General features: G+C 46.7%; 1 protein-coding gene across 2 annotated transcripts in view; it reads right to left on the minus strand.

The window, feature by feature from the left end:
• Positions 1–20,617, minus strand: part of TPGS2 (tubulin polyglutamylase complex subunit 2) — a 62,727-nt gene that overhangs the window by 15,829 nt on the left and 26,281 nt on the right. Inside the window, exons 3-7 of one of the 2 annotated variants that reach the window (XM_050943682.1) lie at positions 19,435–19,522; positions 16,580–16,711; positions 14,747–14,860; positions 11,777–11,937; positions 2,621–3,221 (exon numbers count right to left, since the gene is read on the minus strand). In XM_050943682.1, the coding sequence (XP_050799639.1) occupies positions 2,979–3,221; positions 11,777–11,937; positions 14,747–14,860; positions 16,580–16,711; positions 19,435–19,522 (738 nt within the window). In that variant the 3' untranslated portion in view covers positions 2,621–2,978. Of the gene's footprint in view, positions 1–2,620; positions 3,222–11,776; positions 11,938–14,746; positions 14,861–16,579; positions 16,712–19,434; positions 19,523–20,617 lie in introns of those variants that run through there. The other variant, XM_050943683.1, reaches the window with a different exon arrangement.

Genomic DNA, 20,617 nt, shown 5'->3' on the forward strand with positions numbered 1-20,617 from the left:
TGGAAAAAGCAAAGCCGAGTGATTCCACTCATGTAATTTTGCAGTATCCTAAATGTGAAATTCACTAGCTCAGAGTGGACTAGGGATGAGTGAGTGGATCACTGAGTGGCCTCCTGTGTATCCCTGTTATTGCTACTACACTGAACAAACAGGTGCTCATGAAAGGTTGTCACCCACCTTCAAAGCCAAGACAGTTGGGGCAAACAAGGGCTGGACAAAAGGCTCTTAAAGTCCCTGGTGCAGCTGGGGGTGGATTCCCTCAGGACAGTAACCACAGTAAACTGCCTTGCCAGGACCCCCTGAACTCCTGGTGTAAGGGGCATGCCAGGGACAGGGCTAAGGATGACAGGAACCTGTTAGGAGTTGGGCAGCTGCACTGCAGAGATTCTGAGCTGTGTTGCCAGATATAGGGCAGTCGAGTGAGGCTGCTGTAATGCAGACAGTCCCTCAGGGCTGTCTCAGTTACAGTGGGGGCCAGGGAACAACCTAAGACTGGGATCAGCCTAAAGCCATCTTAGGCCACTCCCTCATGGCTACTCACTCTGTGCTGCGCCTCTTAGAAGCACGGCAAAGACTCTTGTCCTTAGTCGTGTGTGCGTGCTCTTTAGAGGATCTGGTATTCTTCAAAAACCGGCATTTTGGAGGACAATATTAAAATCTTTATTAAAATACATCACACTTATCCAGTGCTTAATACTTCCAGGGGCTGCACTAACATCAAGTAAAGAACCCCCACAACACCTTGTGAGGTAGCTTGGTATTCCACAGTTATGCAATCATGTTAGCAGTCAGACACACCCCAATGGAAAGAATCATTGCTTGTTTTGAGATGGTGCCCTGGATGTCTCTATTAGCCGCACAGATTGTTTGGTGGCTACTAAGTGTTCTCAGTACAGCTAAGAAAACGGAATGTGCCAAAATGGAGGCAATAGTGGGTACAGTTGAAGACCAGCATTGAATGGGTTAAAGTGCAGTTCTACCCTGAAAAATTACATTGTCTAAAGTGTAGAAACATGGGGTTCCACGTTTATGGGCTCTCAACGCCTCTGAAGCAAATCCTACCCAGTTTACAAGTAACAATGGCTTTTCTAATGGTCAGCCTTACAACTCAGCCTGGGAACTGAGAGGCAAGCTGGGTTTTTACTGGCATGTGCATCTCTGACAGTAAAGCTTCTGTGTTCTCCTGTAGCTGCACTGGCTCCAAGAGCTGTAGAAAGTGGTAAGGCTGGAGTACCCTACTGCTTTTGATCTTCTCCACACATAGGCAGTTAGCAAGGTCAAATGCCATCCTGTGGTAAATCCTTCAACATCTCCCACTACAGCTGCTGCAGCCTGGGTAGCCAGACCACTGCACTGGACTTGGGGCTCCAGTCTCCTCCATTCAAAGCGTCTCAGAACAGACGGTGAAAAAGAGAAGAGGAAAATGGTTGGGTTTCGTTTGGTCCCAAATTGGCAGTGAAGGTTGCTTTCTCTGTTCGGAGCGGCTCTTGTTTAGACCAGGGGAGGCTGGGCTTCACTGTGTTAGGACAGTGGTTCTGAAACATTTTACTAAGGAGTCCCACCCACTGCATTGTGTCTTGTTTTGCAAATTTGGGTGTGGGGTGGGTCCCCAAAAATCACAGGCCTCCTCTGCTGCTGCCGCCGCTGCCACCACCTCCTTCTCGGCCCTGGCACCTGCAGCAGCACTCACTGACCTGGCACCACAACCCTAGTCCTGCCCCAATGTGTAGGGGAGCCCCGATGTCTGTATGTTGGAGAGTGACCCTGCACACACCCTGCAGCAGCGACTCTTGTCCTGCGGAGCTGTGCCCGGCTCCCAGCTCCAGAGTCCCAGCCCTCTGGACAGGAGACGCTGCTCCAGGGTAAGTGTGGTGCAGGCTTGCTCTCCAACCCACCCACCCATCCCCTGGAGAACTCCTCTGCTCCGAGTCCCTGACCCCTCTGCAACCTTTCCAAGACCTACTGATGGGCTGGGACCCACAGTTAGGTTTTTATAGAGCCCAGTCCTGAGATGCCTGATCCTGAAAGTTGCTGAGCACCTTCCCTGCCTACTGAGATCTGCAGGAGTTGGGGAGGTGCTCAGCACCAAGCACAGACAGCTATGGTGATAGGGAATCCCATGTTGTTCCAGGGCAGATTGTTAACCTGGAGCCAGGGGCCTTATGAGAGCAGCACTGGCCTGGGAAAAACGGGATTTCTTTGTAAGAGGGTTTCCTAGATGCTTCTGGATGTGCATAATCGTTTTACAGCACTATCCTTGGCTAGTCCACCTGCTCGCCATATTAGATGACTTGGCACCTTTGCACTGCTCTGGCCCGGCCAGCTCTTGCCAAGTGCGCACAACATCAGGTGTGGTCTTTAGCAGAAGGTCATTTCTGTTTAACATGCAGTCTGCACAAATACGTCAGAGCCTGATCCCAGGCTGAACACTCAATGGGATTTGTGGGTGGCCAGCATGAAGCCCTTACATATCATTGGGCTATAATCACGGGGCCCAGTCCTGCTCCCTTAATGCTCCCCTTGACTACAACACCAACTTCAGTGGGTTTGATCCTGCTCTCATTATACGCAATGATCACTGCATGCTTTTTTCCTTCTAAAAAGGACACAGGGAAATATCTGTGTATGTATGTTGTATTTAATAAGATGTATATGAAAATGGTAGAGATTGATTTTACTTGAGTCCATTGCAGCACTTTATCAGTAGTAACACACTCCACCCAGCTCAGTGGCATTTTTATCCACACAGAAGTATTTGCCCATTGGAATAGAAAGGAATTAACCACCATCTGTCCAGGACCTGCGGCTTTTTGGCTTTCCAGACATATCTCCCATAAATTAAATTATTATATTTCATGCAAATGTTGCAACACAGCTTGCACTGGGAAGTCTATTCATGCATGAGGAATGGTTTGATCCAAGCCTAAGAGACACCACAGTGGGTTTTTAACAGTCTGGAATGAAACTGGTTTCCAGAGTCAGGTTTGGGGTTCTCGTTTCCTCAGGGAGTTCCCGGATAGGGAAGGGGTCTTGGAGGAGGTCGTGCTTGCGTGGCTTTTCTGAGAGCCTCCTGGCTGCGATGCCAATTTCTTTTTGATCACCGGAGTTTTGTTCTTGCTTTTAAATACCTTGTTGGGGTCCAGTTTGTTCACAAAGGAGTCAGGTTCTTCCGAGAGTAGAGCTGTGTTGATGGTGATGGGCTTGTACATGTTAAACCATTGCTGAAAAAAGCAGATTACAGGGAAGGATGACATGGGGGGAGTGGGGAAACCACACATTAGAGACTTGGAGGGAAACCGCAAGAATCAACTTTGGAACATTTTAAACATATGTCAAGCTCCTGCTATCAGGAACCTGGGTCAGCTCACAGAGTTTTGTGCAAAGAGCTTTATAGACTCATAGACTCATAGGTCAGAAGGGACCAATCTGATCATCTAGTCTGACCTCCTGCACAAGGCAGGCCACAGAACCCCACCCATCCAATTTTATAACAACCCCTATCCCAGGACCGAGTTATTGAAATCCTCAAAAATGGTTTGAAGACCTCAAGCTGCAGAGACACCACCAGCAAGCGACCCGTGCCCCACGCTGCAGGGGAAGGCGAAAAACCTCCAGGGCACCTGCCAATCCGCCCTGGAGGAAAATTCCTTCCCGACCCCAAATATGGCGATCAGCTAAACCCTGAGCATGTGGGCAAGAGTCACCAGCCAGCACCCAAGAAGGAATTCTCCGCAGCAACTCAGTACCCATCGCATCCAACATCTCCCCGCAGACCATTGAGCAGACCTGTCTGGTGGTAATTCAAGATCAATTGCCCAAATTAACGATCCTATCATAACATCCCCTCCATATACTTATCAAGCTTTATCTTAAAGCCAGGAAAGTCTTTTGCCCCTACTACTTCCCTCGGAAGGCTATTCCAGAACTTCACTCCCCTAATGGTCAGAAACCTTTGTCTAATTTCAAGTCTAAACTTCCTAATATCCAGTTTATACCCATTTGTCCTCGTGTCTACATTAGTGCTAAACTTAAATAATTCCTCTCCCTCCCTAACGTTAACCCCCTTGATATATTTATATAGGGCGAGCATATCCCCCCTCAGCCTTCTTTTGGCCAGGCTAAACAAGCCAAGCTCTTTGAGTCTCCTTTCATAAGGCAGTTTTTCCATTCCTCGGATCATCCTCGTAGCCCGTCTCTGAACCTGTTCCAGTTTGAATTCATCCTTCTTGAACATGGGACACCAGAACTGCACACAGTATTCCAGATGGGGTCTCACCAACGCCGTATACAACGGTACTAACACATCCTTATCCTTGCAGGAAATACCCCGCCTGATGCATCCCAAAATCGCATTTGCTTTTTAACAGCCGTATCACATTGGTGACTCATAGTCATCCTGCTATCAACCAGTACCCCAAGGTCCTTCTCTTCCTCCGTCACTTCTAACTGATGCGCCCCCAACGTATATCCAAAATTCTTATTATTAATTCCTAAATGCATGACCTTGCACTTTTCACTATTGTATTTCATCCTATTTCTATTACTCCAGTTTACAAGGTGGTTCAGATCTTCCTGAATAGTATCCCTGTCCTTCTCCGTGTTAGCAATACCCCCCAGCTTCGTGTCATCCGCAAACTTTATTAGCACATTCCCGCTCTTTGTGCCAAGGTCAGTAATAAAAAGGTTAAATAGGATCGGTCCCAAAACCGATCCTTGAGGGACTCCACTGGTGACCTCCTTCCAGCCCGACAGTTCACCTTTCAATACGACCCTCTGGAGTCTCCCCTTTAACCAGTTCCTTATCCACCTTACAACTTTCATATTCACTCCCAGCTTTTCCAATTTAACTAACAGCTCCGTGTGTGGAACAGTGTCGAACGCCTTACTGAAATCTAGGTAAATTATATCTACCGCATTTCCTTTATCTAAGTAATCCGTCACCTTCTCAAAGAAGGAGATCAGATTGGTTTGGCACGATCTACCTTTAGTAAATCCGTGTTGCAATTCGTCACAATTACCATTGACCTCTATGTCCTTAACTACTTTCTCCCTTAAAATTTTTTCCAAGACCTTACATACTACAGACGTCAAGCTAACAGGCCTATAATTACCCGGATCACTCTTATTCCCTTTCTTAAAAATAGGAACTACATTAGCAATCCTCCAGTCATACGGCACAACCCCTGAGTTTATCGATTGCCTAAAAATTCTTGCTAACGGGCTCGCAATTTCACGCGCCAGTTCCTTTAATATCCTCGGGTGGAGATTGTCCGGGCCCTCCGACTTCGTCCCATCGAGCCCTTCAAGTACGGCCTCTACCTCAGTTGCAGTAATATCCACTTCCATATCCACATTCCCGTTTATCATCCCTCCATCGTCGCAAGGTTCCTCACTAGTCTTATTAAAAACCGAGGCAAAGTACTTGTTTAGATGTTGGGCCATGCCTAGGTTATCCTTAACCTCCATTCCATCCTCAGCGTATAGCGGCCCCACTTCTTCTTTCTTTGTTTTCTTCCTATTTATGTGGCTGTAGAACCTTTTACTATTGGTTTTGATTCCCTTTGCAAGTTCCAGTTCAATGTGGCTTTTAGCCTTCCTCACTTTATTCCTACATGTTCTGACCTCAGCAAGGTAGCTTTCTTTACTGATCCTGCCTTCCTTCCACTCCCTGTAAGCTTTCTGCTTTTGTCTAATCCCCTCTCCGAGTTGCTTGCTCATCCAGTTTGGCCTACAACTCCTGCCCATGGTTCTTTTCCCCTTTCTCGGGATGCAGGCTTCCGACAGTCTCCGCAGCTGTGACTTAAAGTAATTCCAGGCCTCCTCCACATTTAAATCCACTAATTCCTCCGTCCAATCCACTTCCCTAACTAATTTCCTTAACTCTTCAAAATTAGCCCTCGAGAAGTCAAAAACCCTAATCGCAGATCTACATTTGTTTATCCTTCCATCTAGTTTGAACTGAATCAGCTCATGATCACTCGAACCAAGGTTGTCCCCTACCACCATTTCTTCTACGAGGTCCTCACTGCTCACCAACACCAAGTCTAAAATGGCATCCCCTCTTGTAGGTGCTTCAACTACTTGATGAAGAAATCCATCCGCTATCACATCCAGAAAAATCTGACCCCTATTATTCGTGCAAGTACTCGTCCTCCAGTCTATATCCGGGAAGTTGAAGTCCCCCATAATCACACATTTCCCCTTTGTGTTTACTTCATTAAAGACATTAAAGAGGTCTCTATCCATATCCCAATCCGATCCCGGGGGTCTGTAGCACACCCCAAGCACTATCTCAGGTGAAGCTCTAGTTGCTTTTTTACCCAGCGTGATTTTTGCCCAGACGGACTCTGTCTTATCCATTCCATCGCATCTTATTTCGCTACATTTAATTTCATCATTGATGTACAATGCTACTCCACCACCTTTGCCTTTCTTCCTGTCTTTCCTGAACAGCACATAGCCTTCAATACCCGTGCTCCAGTCATGAGTACTATTCCACCAGGTTTCGGTAATCCCTATAATATCCGGCTTCACTTCCTGCACGAGTAACTCCAGTTCCTCCATCTTGTTACCTAGGCTCCTCGCATTAGTGTACAAACCTTTTAATTTTCGGCTTTTGGCGTCAGTGACATTATTTCCCCCGTCGTGCACAAACTTTCTACCACCAGCATCACCCGTTACTCTGGTTTCTACTCCACTATTCCTCCTTGGATCAAATCTTGGGGCCGCAAGGGTATCCCCGCTCACTTTGTTTGCTTCCCTCTCCAGGTTATATTCCGGCGTGGAGATCTCCCGAACATTTCCCAACCATCTCCCCCAACTTTCTAGTTTAAAGCCCTCTTGATGAGGTCGGCGAGCCTCCATCCTAGAATTCTATTTCCCTCCTTGCTGAGATGAAGTCCATCCTGAGCAAACAGTTGTCTATCCGTAAATGCTTCCGAGTGACCGTACATCCCAAAGCCCTCCTTATAACACCACTCCCTGAGCCATCTGTTGATCGCCATAATCTTGTCCCTCCTTCGTTGCCCTGCTCTAGGAACCGGCAGAATCCCACTGAAGATCACCTGAGCCTCGATGTCTTTAAGCCTCTTCCCCAGTCTGACATAGTCCTCCTTGATACAGTCCAGTGAGTAACTAGCCGTGTCGTTCGTTCCCACATGAAGGATAATCAACGGATTTTTTCCCGCTCCCGCTAAGATCGTATTCAGGCTCAAGTCCACATCCTGTATCTTAGCCCCCGGCAGACAGCACACTCTTCTGTTCTCCCGATCAGGTCTAGTTACAGGCCTGTCTACTCTTCTCAGTAAAGAGTCTCCAATCACGTAGACTTGCCTTTTCCTGGTGACAATGCGATTCTCTGGTCTATCCCCCACAGCAGCTGGCTGTGATTCCTCTCGATTTGTATTCGCCCTCACAATCCTCCTAGGGCTCGTACTTGATGTTGCCTCCACTGACTGCTCCCCTCCATCTGCAGGATTGGCTGCTTGCCTTTTCTTCCTTGCCGTTACTCCTTCAGCAGCCTGCTGTGTTCCATCTTCATTTCCCAACTCAGCAAACCTGTTCCTGAGTTCTATTTGTCCATCGCTGGCCCGTCTTATCCTCTGTCTGGTTCTCCTAGTGACATGCTTCCACCGTCCACTTTCCTCACCCAGCAGTCCCTCCTCAGAGTCCTTAGGTCCTGCTTCTGTCCGCTCGCCTGAGCTTGTCCCCTGTGCCTCATCATGTCTGCGTTCCATCATCTGCTCAAATCCCCTTCTAAACTCAGCCAGAGTTTCCACTTGCATCTCCAGTCCCCTTACCTTTTCCTCCAGCAGCTCTATCAGACGGCACTTCATGCAGATGAAACTCCTTTCAGGTGCTCCCTCTAGGACCATATACATGCCGCAGCTGCCGCACCCAGTCATCCTCAGTGTGTCTGCACCTGCTGCCTCTGCCTCCATCGTAGCGCTGCAACTCTGTGCCTTGCAATCCACAGCTCACACCGCACCGCAAGCCACCGACAAGCGCAGGCTGCCTCTTCCCCTTTATAGTAGAGATGGCTCATAGTTGCAGAATGAGGACTGGGATATAACTTTGCCAAGGAACCGGGATGTCTGGATCAGCCCATTGTGCAAAGAAAGGCCATACGTGAAACCTGACTCTCCTAGTTTTCCATAGGTGTAACTCGGCAGACATTAGGGAGTTACCCCTGATTTATACCAATGTCAGAGAGAGGGGAACCAGGCTTAATTTATTTGGATTCAGAGAAGTAGCAAGTGATTATTAATACCTTGGAATGTAACTTGCCAAACAAAACGAAGCTAGAATTGCTGGTCCTCTTGTGAAATAAAAAGCCTCCAATGTTCTTCTAACAGTGCAGGTTCAGTTGTGCAAACTTTCACTCAGACCTTGTGTTCACTTCTCTTCTGACTGATTTGATAACTCTGGATCACCGTCAGCATTATCTAGTTGCCACCAGGAAGTTTCACTCTGCAATTTATGTTCCTGTCTTCTGTTGCTTTTTCTACTACAGTCAGCTGGCTCCTGAAGCCAGGGAAAGGACTGCAGGAGTTAATAGGAAAACCCTGCCTCAAACCATCCTCAGTCCAGTGCACAGCATAATACTGAACAAGATAAACAGAGGGTCAATGCACACACTAAATGGGTGGTAGAACTAAGGGGAAGGTCTCCAATATCTGCTCCCACGAGGCCTTTCCAAAAGATAGCGTTAATGAAGACTACCTGATTACAGTGGTGAAAGGTTAACAAGTCAGCAAGACATAATCGAAAAGAAGAGGCAATTGATTGGTTAGGGAATGGTTAGGGAATGCATGGGGATCATTTCACACAAGGGCTAGTGAATATATGCAATCCTGGGCTGGGAAAAGCTATTGCTAGAGTACAATGGTACAGCCTCAATCAATCAGGTAGGTTTTATTTAGAGTATAGCATGATGTGGAGGAAAACTGAAATGCAGAGGGCCATGATCCTGCAGTCCTCACTAGGCTGAAACTTGCTCTTGGCTTCAAAGGACAGTTTCACGTGCCTAGAATCAGGGAATGTCATTTTGCTGATAGCATGTCTGCAAATTCTGTGATAAAACAAGAAGCCACAGAACAGCTACGTGTGGCAGGGAGCAAAGGCCCTGCCAGCATGAATAGAGACAGCATGGGTCAGCGCACACAGTGTTAAGCGTTGTTCTCTCCCACAGGCGCAGAGGGTGGAGTAATGAGCCAGGTTGGGACTGAAGGCCCAGTCAGAAACTCTGAGGAAAGGCAGGAGGCTATAAATGCAGCTACCTAGCAGGGAGCAGCAGTGAGAAGTACAGGCTAGAATCAGATTGTGCCTTTACTTGCAGCCCCGAGCAAGGAGCAATGTGTAACCAGCACCACCCCAGGAGTGAGTAGCCCTGGGAGATATTGGGACTCTCACTCCCCTCTCAGGCAACATTTCTTGGGGTGGCAGAGGACAAGGGGGATGCTTTGCTACAGCCTAATGCAAGGTGCGGCACATTCCCCACTCATGTACGGTTAGCTCTGCTCAGGTGGTGCTTGGGGTGGCATTCTGCAAGGGGCGGCAGTCCCTGTGGTTTTGCCCCCAAACAGCACGCCGAAATGCTGCCGCGGATGGCTGGGGCAGTCCGTGTGCTGTTAGCGCGGCAGGCGTGTTTCCGCGGTGAGGGCAATTCAGTGGCAGCTTCTACATTTAGCTGTCCGGGGTGGCTTCAGCTAAACATAGAAGCTGCTGCCGAATTGCCGCCGCTGCGGAAACGCACCTGTTGCCCCAAGGGCACATGGACTGCCCCCGCCGCCCGCAGCGGCAATTCAAAGTTGTCCGTTACAGCTATTCCCCTATTCCATTTTGTTTCCCCAGACTCCATTTTGTTTTCTGTTCTCCTGTGGCCGCCCTTCCCTGGCTGTTAAATTGTTTACCAGGGCCACTGCCCTTCTCAAAGGGAGGGCCCCTTAAGTTGTTTAACAAGAGCCATTGCCCTTCTCAAAGGGATGGCCACTTGTGCTGCATGCTAAGTGGGACCACTGCCCTTTTCAAAGGGTTAGTCCTGTTATCACCTCGTTGAACCTGGGCTTGGTGTAGGGTAGGCAATGTCCAGAGCTGCAAGGCCTATTGTGGTTTTAAGATCCTGGGCATGAGTCATAGTCTCATGTGCTCTTGAGTCACCTATTGCACAGGACTATGTCCAGGCATGTCTCTGGGCTTACCTTCAGTTTTTCCCCTGTGCCCCCTCCCCTGTGACAGAGGGAGCCTATCAGGATTACTGGTGGGAAACTGCCCAAGTTTGCCTTTAAAACCAGACATTTTTGAAACACACCTCAGAAAGGTTCCTGCATTGCTGCCTGGTCTGATCAGCCAGGGGTTCTGGGGGGTCCTTTCTCTGCTCTCGTTTTATTTTTGAGCGTACCCCCGTTTTTGAAAACCCCCCCACGAAGAACGAATTGCTACCTGAGAGATCTCCTGATTATTGAGACTGTACCGAACCCTCCTTGCCTCTTCTGATGTTGCTGCTGCTTCTGCCTTTGCTGCTGCCTTGGGGACTGGTAAGAATCCCTCTGTAAAACTTTCTATACTTTTATTTTATTATTTTAGCTGCTGGCTCTGTTTCCCCAGCACACAGACTCAAGCTAAACCTTGGTCTGTGTCTTAAAACCTCTCTTAAACTACAGGGCTCTTTGCCACTGCTAAGCTCTGCTCCTGTGGGCTTTGCCTTGGGGCTCTCTGCTTTCAGCTGTATCCACCGCTGTAGCCACCATCCCTTGGCTTCCTTGGGAGCTGGGTCCTGGATACATACCACTCTGCCCTCTGTAACCTCCCCATAGCATAAGGTGCACCATAGGTCTTGTTTTTTTTAATTTAATAAGTCATAGTTTGTTAAGATTGTAGAGCTTGTAAGTTTCTGTGATATTTGTTGTGTTGCCTAATTGTTGGTTAAGATAAGTTTAGAAAATCATTGCCTGGTTGTATTCTGTAGCTGCTTGTCATTTAATATAAGTTTGATTAAGTTAGGGGATAGATAAGGTTTTTACTATTTGAATTTGTCTTCCCACTGCCCCAATCCCCCCCCCCCCCCGAGCTCCCCAGTCACTCATTGCAGTCTCTCTGCTGTTTAAACTTGCAGCCTGTCTGCTCTCTGTGTCTCCCTGAGTTTAAATCTCCCTCTGTAGCGCCTCTATCTTTGGTTTCTGCTCCACCACGTGCTCCTCTTCCCCCATCCCCTAACCTCATTCCTCTACCACTGCCTTTCTCTCTCTCTCTCTCTCTCTCTTTTAATCCCTTCCCCCACGTGTTCACCCCACTCCTACTGCTGCCAAACCTCAATTGTATTACTGAAGTCTAGCATAAAACCCCATTGGTTACCCTTTTTCTCTCTCACACACCTCACATTTTATATTTACACCACTGTGACACATTTTTACCTAGAGTTGTTGGTTATTTAACACATTTTACCCATAACTGTTAGTTGGTTATATGCTGCTGTGACACACCCTTTACCTAGAAATTGTTAGCTACCTGTTACATTTATACTTCAGTGTTAGTTGGTTACCAACTGTATTGTACCCCACTGGATTGTACCCCACTATTGAAACCCCCTATACTATACTAAAAGAACTCCCTCCCCAATTGCCTACCTTAACAAACCCCATACCCCTCACTATTAAATTTTCCCTGTTTTTGCATTTTCTTAATAAAGTTTATTTTGCACCCCACCTGTGTGGTAATTGCTCCCCAAGATCCCATATACCTGCAGGCAGGGACAAAAGTAAAGCTCCTGCTCGCCTACCTTAGCCTGAGGGCTGACACCGTAGCTCGTAAAGGCATACTGCCATTGCGGGAGACCCAGGTGGGTGATCAGCAGTCGGTAGTAGGCAGTGAAGGTGTCGGTGAGGAAATGCCAGTACAGAGCTCTGTCCAGAAACCATATCTCAGTGTCTGGGGTGACAACTGGAAATGAAACAAAGGAACATGTGCAAAAAGGGCAGCATAGTTTTGAAGTTGAAGGATGAGAAGAATCATAGAAGATTATGGTTAGAAGAGACCTCAGGAGTCATCTAGTCCAACCCCAAAGCAAAACCAACACCAACTAAATCATCCCAGCCAGGGCTTTGTCAAGCTGGGCCTTAAAAACCTCTAAGGAAGGAGATTCCACCATCTCCCAAGGTAACCCATTCCAGTGCTTCACCACCCTCCTAGTGAAAAAGTGTTTCCTAATATCCAACCTACACCTCCCCCACTGCAACTTGAGACTATTGCTTCTTGTTCTGTCATCTACCACCACTGAGAACAGCCGAGCTCCATCCTCTTTGGAACTGCCCTTCAGGTAGTTGAAGGCTGCTATCAAATCTCCCGTCATTCCTCTCTTCTGCAGACTAAATAAGCCCAGTTCCCTCAGCCTCTTCTCATAAGTCATGTGCTCCAGCCCCCTAATCATTTTCATTGCCCCCCGCTGGACTCTCTCCAATTTGTCCACATCCTTCTGTAGTGGGGGGCCCAAAACTGGATGCAATACTCCAGAGGGGAATAATCACCTTCCTCGATCTGCAAGCAATGCTCCTACTAATGCAGCCCAATATGCTGTTAGCCTTCTTGGCAACAAGGGCACATTGTTGACTCATATCCAGCTTCTCCTCCACTGTAATCCCCAGGTCCTTTTCTGCAGAGTTCCCAACTGAGGTCAGCTGGAGACATGCAGTGGTGTTGTGTTACTTCTGATGTTGTAAAGGATGGCTTTTCCAAAGGGGTAGGACCTAGAACCAACGTATCATGTAGAGGCAGCATGGTCTAGTGGTTATAGCTTGGGACCCAAAAATTGATTTCTAGGTTCCATTCCCAGCTCTGCTACTGATTCAGTGTATGCTCATCAACTAGTCCCTGTGCCTGTTTCCCTATCTGCAGCATGGGTATAATAATAATTATTGGCCAGGGTTTGAGACACAACGTGAGTAGTGTACATGGAGTTCCTTGGATGAAAGGCACAAGCTCAAAGCACCATTATTGCACATCTTTATCTGCTGCCCCCCCCAGGGGAAAATGCTGATGAATGAGACTAAATGGAGTTGTCCTCACCAGGATTGCTGAGCATAGGCTGAGTTTCAAAGGGACCATTCAGTGGGGTTTGTATTGCCAACAGAATCCTGCTTTGCAGAGGATTTTCTTCCTCTTCAGAGCAATCACACTTTTCTAGAAGCAACAGCCTCCAAACAGTGTAAAATCTAAATGACACAGGATCACATTAGCACCGTGATTCCAGATTGCTTACTTAGCAGTCTCATTAGTGTAAATCTGCCTAGAACCTTTGGGTCCTTGCCTGCGTCCACTTCCCCACGTTGCTGGGTTAGGGGATGACTCCTGTTCCTCACTCCCAGGCAGTGCTCAAGCTGGATCATTACTACTTTCATGTCTGCCTCCTAGAAATCAGAGGAGAGGTTTCTCTCTTGGGCCCATCTGGGAAACTTCCAACTAGTCACCACTTGACAACTTAGGGTGTTTTTATTAGGAACTGGTATATTAATAGAGGGGTGAGTGAATGTGTGAGTGACAGAGAGAAACTAAGGTTAAATAGACACACCGCAGATAACTACTGCTAAAAATCTCTCAGAGAGCCATGTACTTCACCATTCCCCCGAGGAGACCATCACCTGCACCCGGGCTGCAGGATATTGTCTTTGTCCTATAGCTTGGAAGTCTGGCTGGTGTTTGCAACTCTTCCAGGTGTCTGTGACAGGCTCCATCTATACTACACACCACTGATGGCAGCATGTAATGTACGTGTAGGTAAAAGCTACTGTGAAAAGCAGGCTGTGTCCACACTGCGGTATGCAGCTACACATTACAGTGAAAGGCTCTGGTTGGGAGGAGACTATGGGGAAAAGCATCAGTAGCTCCCTGCTGCTGGAGCCTTTCACTGCAGTGAGGAAAAGGGTTAGGCAGGGGGGAAAGGCTGCCTTCCCCCTGCCCAGAGCCTCCCCGCTCCGCCCAGAGGGGAAAGGCTTCAGCAGCAGGGAAGCAGTGGGACACTACTCTGCTGAAAATAGCAGAGCGGCTGGGAGGCTCGGCTTGGGTGAGTGGAGAACATGTAGGGTATGTATTCGAATAACACCCATGCCCTGCAGGTGTGTCTGCATTCTATTCATCTGAGCCTGCCTCACTGGCTCCACTGCTATTTATACGCATGTGAGGGGGGCCACGCGGGGGTGTACCCTACATGCCTCTGAAAGAAGGGTGCAGTGTAGATGCATCCGCAGACAGCTCTTTACCAGCTCAGCTCACATCTCTCTCGCTCTGTGGTGTGTCCTTTGCTAAGGTCTGCTGATAGGCCCATTGCCAAGATAGTTTCTAATTAGCATTGGGAGACACTGCATCAAAGCACAGGGTCTGAATCCCATTCAGTGGCTTCAAGTTCTCTGTGTCTCTCCTTTCTGTCTCTAAGGAATGCTAAGTCTACCATCACATCCACGCATGAGTAACTTTACAGCTAGGAGTGACCCTACTGAACCTTTTGGGGCTACTCACGTGTGTAAATGTTTGCAGGATCAGGGAGCTAGCCCAGTGCCTTTCCCCTCTCTGTATGCAAATATTTTAGGCAGGTAGAAAAAGCATGGAGGTTACAATGTGGACTCGTCTGTTCAATACCAAGGGGGAAATCCTGGCTCCAAGGGTTCACCCAAAATGGCACATAAGTTCAGAAGAGTAAGCACTATCCAAACACAGCCATTTATCATGACTGGGTAACTGTACTCTTTTCAGTCTTTACCTGGTTTGGTGTGCTTATAAACAAGGCAAACTTTCCCGTTCCCATTGCATGGGTCTAATTCAAATATCAGACTACGAGAGTCAAAGTGAGGCTTTTCTGGCTGGTCTTCATTACCTTTAAAAAGAAACAAAATCACTTTACAACATTTCTGGCTAGATCTTCCCTGGCCAAGTTTGCAAAGAGGCCTGAAAAAGCTATGCTTGCATCTTTTACATGTAGAGCTGTTGACATGCACTGCACGTGCACACATGGGTGCAGGAGTTTGTACAAATACAGCTCTTGCATGCACAAACTCATGCATATGGAACACTTATGGGTGCCATTGTAGAGGCGTGTTTGAAAAGCTGGCCCATAACTTGGCTTGGAAGGATTCATTTTTATTTGGTAAATTAACAGTTATTAATTCTTACAATAAATCAAAATATTGTCAGAAACTGAAATGTAGAGCGAGAAAGTTCAAAACAATTGAATGAAAAGATACCATGAGCAGTAAATTTTATGACAATCACTATGTTCTAGTTCTGCTCATACATAAACACCCCCAGAGACCCCCTGAAGTAGTAATTTCATGCTTGCACGTAAATTCACCTGCAGTTCATAGAACTTAGATGTTCATCAATCTTATTGCCAATCGAGATATCCATTCTCAGAAGCTAGGGCTTAAGGTTGTTTATAACTGGTGCTTTACTATGTATTCTACACGTATTTAAACCTTAGAAAACCAGCTTACATGGAAATAATAGCTCAGCTGGATCATTGTGGAATAGCTGTTTTAAAATCTTTGCTATAATTATTCACACAGAACCCTGCTTATTTAGTAAAATGTTAAAAAAGCAACAGCAGCCAAAACCTTACCAAAAAACCCCAACACAATTAACTATTAGGGTTTTCATGACAATCTCATAAGTAAGTTGGGATCAGTCAAGACAAATACACTGTTTAGAAAGGACAATGGAATTTTTTCTGCAATAAAAGAAAATAGATATAAATTGTTAGAATCTGCAGCTCCCCACTGAAGTTAAAGGGAGAGCTCCTTTGGGGACATAATCTGCTCTTGCATGTGCCAGGCAAATTGAGTGGAGTTGCATGTTGGTAATGAGAACAGAATCTGGCCCATTTGATTTCAGTAGCAAGAGGATCAGGATTCCCTGACAAGCAGAGAATCCAGCCAGGTTTGGAAGGAGCAAGTGCTACAGAAATCAAATAGCAATTTGTTAAGTTTTATTATTTTTCTGCAAAGAGCCACCGTTATACCATATCCTGTTAGACTGCAAGCTGGTAGAGGAAGGGAATGGATCTTTTTATTTGCCAAATGCCTAACACATCCAGATGCATCTTCCACTGCTGCTTCTTGTTTCAATGCTTTTTCCAGTGACATTTCCAGCTCTGAAGAGCTGCATTCAAAGTCAGTGTATCCAATAGGCCTATCCATCACCACGACAATTATTGCCAGTGGTGTTGATATTATACTGTAAATGTACATGCTCTTTCCAAGTTGAATGAAAAGAGGAGGCCCCAGCTAACAATTTAAGACAAGGAAAAACAAAGGATAGGGAGCAGTTTGGTTGAGAAAGGTGTGGAGACAACACAGGTGAGGAGGTGGTGTTAATGATGCTTGGTGGACCCTAAGTATCCAGTCCATTCCTTCTCTGGAGCAGCACAAGTTGGGTCTCGTTAAGAGTGACCTGTGATTTCTCTACCTGTGCTAGCAAAGTGCAGCTTGGCCTGTTATGCTGCAGAAATGCAGCTTACCCCTATACATCAGAAAGAAGGAGGAAAAGCACATTCTGACACTTGGGTATACCATCACGTGTGCCATTAAGAGGACAATACCTTCCTCATCCAGATCATCTTCCAGGTCAGCGAGAGTTGGTGCATTGGGTAGAGCGTACGCCGACGATCCACCAAGGCGACTTAGCTTAGAGATGCTGTTAATCACCATGGAGCCCAGTGGCATGGGGTTATCTGCAATGCACAGTGACAAGTGATTATTAATACACCCGAACGACAGGAGAGCAGAGGAGGTCTTTTCTTTCTGTCCAACTCCTAACCTTTCACAAAATACATAGAAATGGGCATTGCAGCAGGCCTGCAGATTTGACAGATGTAGGCTCTGGTGGAGCAAAGCTGAGTGCACCTCAGAGAGATCACCAAGTCAGCAGCTGCCTCTCATTTGCTGTGAGGAAGCTCCAGCTTAGGCCTTGGTGCTGACTGCAGCTATAGCAGTCTGGAAGAGGGCAAGAGGAAGTGTTAGTCAGGTAATAAAGAGTTAACCTGTTCAGGGCTCTGTGGATCACCACACCTTGAATTCCACTTGAACTACCCAGCAGGCAGAGCACATGCTGGGGCCGTGTGCTCTTCATGTGACACTCCGTTTCACAAGGAGATCAGCGCATTCTGCATGCACTAGCTGAAGCTAGCAGTCTCCAGCTGGAGTGCCCTGCAAGAACCCGACTTTGAGGTGGCAAAGGCCTGGATAACTGTGGTCAGGTGACTGCTTCAGAGTGAAAGTCTCTCCCTGTTCCTGCTAGGCCCAGATGGAAGGGGACCCAGTTCTGCTATCACTTACACTGGAGTAAATCCACTGAAGTCAATGGAGTTAAACTGTTGTGAGATCAGAACGAGACTCAAGGTTTGTACCTGCTAGCACAGAAGTCTGTGGTAAAGCTTCCACCGATCTCAACGGGAGTAGGATCAGGCCCTTCATTTAAATATTGTTCATTGTTAAAGTGCCCCACTATCACAATGGTAGCTAGGGCTCTCATCCCCCGGACACAGTTACTGCGTGTTGTGTGACCTCTGCAAAGTCCCTTGACCACATTCTGATTTCCATCTGGTTTGACAGAATTAGAACTGTGTAAAAAGCAGGAAGCCAACTAAAGACCAGATTCATAGATTCTAGGACTGAAAGGGACCTCAAGAGGTCATCGAGTCCAGTCTCCTGCCCTCATGGCAGGACCAAATACTGTCTAGACCATCCCTGATAGACATTTATCTAATCTACTCTTAAATATCTCCAGAGATGGAGATTCCACAACCTCCCTAGACAAATTATTCCAGTGTTTAACCACCCTGACAGTTAGGAACTTTTTCCTAATATCTAACCTAAACCTCCCTTGCTGCAGTTTAAGCCCATTGCTTCTTGTTGTATCCTTAGAGGCTAAGGTGAACAAGTTTTCTCCTTCCTCCTGATGACATTCTCTTAGATACCTGAAAACTGCTATCATGTCCCCTCTCAGTTTTCTCTTTTCCAAACTAAACAAACCCAATTCTTTCAGCCTTCCTTCGTAGGTCATGTTTTCTAGACCTTTAATCATTCTTGTTGCTCTTCTCTGGACCCTCTCCAGTTTCTCGACATCTTTCTTGAAATGCGGCACCCAGAACTGGACACAATACTCCAGTTGAGGCCTAACCAGTGCAGAGTAGAGCGGAAGAATGACTTCTCGTGTCTTGTTTACAACACACCTGTTAATGCATCCCAGAATCACGTTTGCTTTTTTTGCAACAGCATCACACTGTTGACACTGTTAGCTTGTGGTCCACTATAACCCCTAGATCCCTTTCTGCCATACTCCTTCCTAGACAGTCTCTTCCCACTCTGTATGTGTGAAACTGATTGTTTCTTTGTAAGTGGAGCACTTTGCATTTGTCTTTGTTAAACTTCATCCCATTTACCTCAGATCATTTCTCCAATTTGTCCAGGTCATTTTGAATTATGACTCGGTCCTCCAAAGCAGTTGCAATCCCTCCCAGTTTGGTATCATCTGCAAACTTAATAAGCGTACTTTCTATGCCAATATCTAAGTCATTGATGAAGATATTGAACAGAGCCAGTCCCAAAACAGACCCCTATGGAACCCCACTTGTTATACCTTTCCAGCAGGATTGGGAACCATTAATAACTACTCTTTGAGAACAGTTATCCAGCCAGTTATGCACCCACCTTATAGTAGCCCCATCTAAATTGTATTTGCCTAGTTTATTGATAAGAATATCATGTGAGACCATATCAAATGCCTTACTAAAGTCTAGGTATACCACATCCACCGCTTCTCCCTTATCCACAAGACTCGTTACCCTATCAAAGAAAGCTATCAGATTGGTTTGACAAGATTTGTTCTTTACAAATCCATGCTGGCTATTCCCTCTGATGTTCCCTCTGAGCTGAGTATGACAAAATTTGCAGATTGAAGTCAAACTTATGCACTCATCCATTTGATGACTGACGGGCATATCTGGATTTGGACAGTACATACTGGCATTTAGGTAATCAAAACTAGATCTGATCCTAGTAACTGCTCAGCACACAAAGTTCCCACACGGGAATCCTGCATGTGCCTGGATCGCAGGCTTAAGCCCAATGTATCATGCAAAGAAATTCAGGTTGTGTTCATCTTTTATCACTGGGGCCTTCCTTGTGTTGGCTTTTGATTCCACGCAGCACTTTGTATTTCCTTGTTAATTAAAGGGTCATTTTCTACATCAGTGATTGAATTATCCAACAACTGGCTAAACCCAGCAAAACAAAGGGCATAGTGGTTATTTTTCCTTCAAAATAATTTCGCTTCTGTGGTGGGAGGATTCGGTTAAGCAGTGATCAAATTAAGAGGAAGGGACTGTAGCTGCCACAGGGAAGGCACAGAAAGAATGGACATTTTAACCTAAAGGAAAGAAACAGGCAGACTTACCATCAAACTTAACACTCCAGGTCATGTGGAAGCCATCAGTCATTAGGTAGAAATTCTTTAAATCCTCTGGCAATACACAGGAGTTTTTCTGTAATCACAAATGCTCTTAAATGTTATCAAAGGAAAGAGGTACAGCATGCTTTGATCCAGATAACTGACTGACTGTTGAGACAGGAACATTTGCCACCCAATATCTTACTGAGCCCCAACACAACTCAAATCACACAACTGGAGAGATGCTTTCAAGTTTCTTGGATCCGTTTCGCAACACAGTTATTTGATCTAAAGGCATCTCTGGGAAAATTTCATGCAATTGATTTAACAATTTTGCGATCACTAGCAACAGGGATATTTTAGGAGTGTCCCACAATTTTCATGACATGGCACCTTGTGTAATGAATTCACACTCCCAAATCACAGACCCAAGGTCATCAGCTAATCTACACACACAGCTTCGTCAGGGACAGTGCTTTGCCATCACTGAAACCAAACCAACCAATCTCTTCCATTTGAGCTACAGGACCTGCAGTGGTATTAGGACTTCTCTCTTTCATGGACTTTCAATCACTAAAGTGTGATAGGCACATGCACGCAAGTAGGTATGACATACCATCCAGTAGCATAAACGTATGCTCAATGCAGGCACTACGCTCTGTGGGAACTGTGGGATTGGGCCCTTAGACAGTAAATTCCACTCATATTTTAGTTCCTAATACTAACTGCATAACGAATTTGAAAACCAGAAGGGAATCACATCAGGAGACAGTTTTAACGAGCCAAGGAAAGATGCTGCATGAAGCTTCTTACCATCACTAGAGCCCTGCATATCCATGTATATCCACATCCGCGGACCATTTTTGCGGATAGTGGATTGGATGTGGACACAACCGCACAGGGCTCTACTCACCTACAGTGCCTGCCATGCGGCATCTGGCTTGGGCAGCCTGGGTGGGGGGTGCAGCACGCTCGGGGCCGGAGGCCAGTAGGTAGGTGGCAGACTAGAGTTATGGTTGTCCAGTACCTGCTCACCACACTGCTTCCTGTCCAGCAGTTTGGGCCCCTTGGGCAATGCCAGCATCCCCACCATGGCCTGGACTGGCAACACTGGCCACACTCCCAGCCCACTGGCTCCTGGGCAGAGGGACCTGTTCCCGGCCTCAGGGATTGGAGTGGGCAGGGCCCT

This window comes from Gopherus flavomarginatus, chromosome 3 (assembly GCF_025201925.1).
Source record: "Gopherus flavomarginatus isolate rGopFla2 chromosome 3, rGopFla2.mat.asm, whole genome shotgun sequence".
NCBI classification, from domain to species: domain Eukaryota; kingdom Metazoa; phylum Chordata; order Testudines; family Testudinidae; genus Gopherus; species Gopherus flavomarginatus.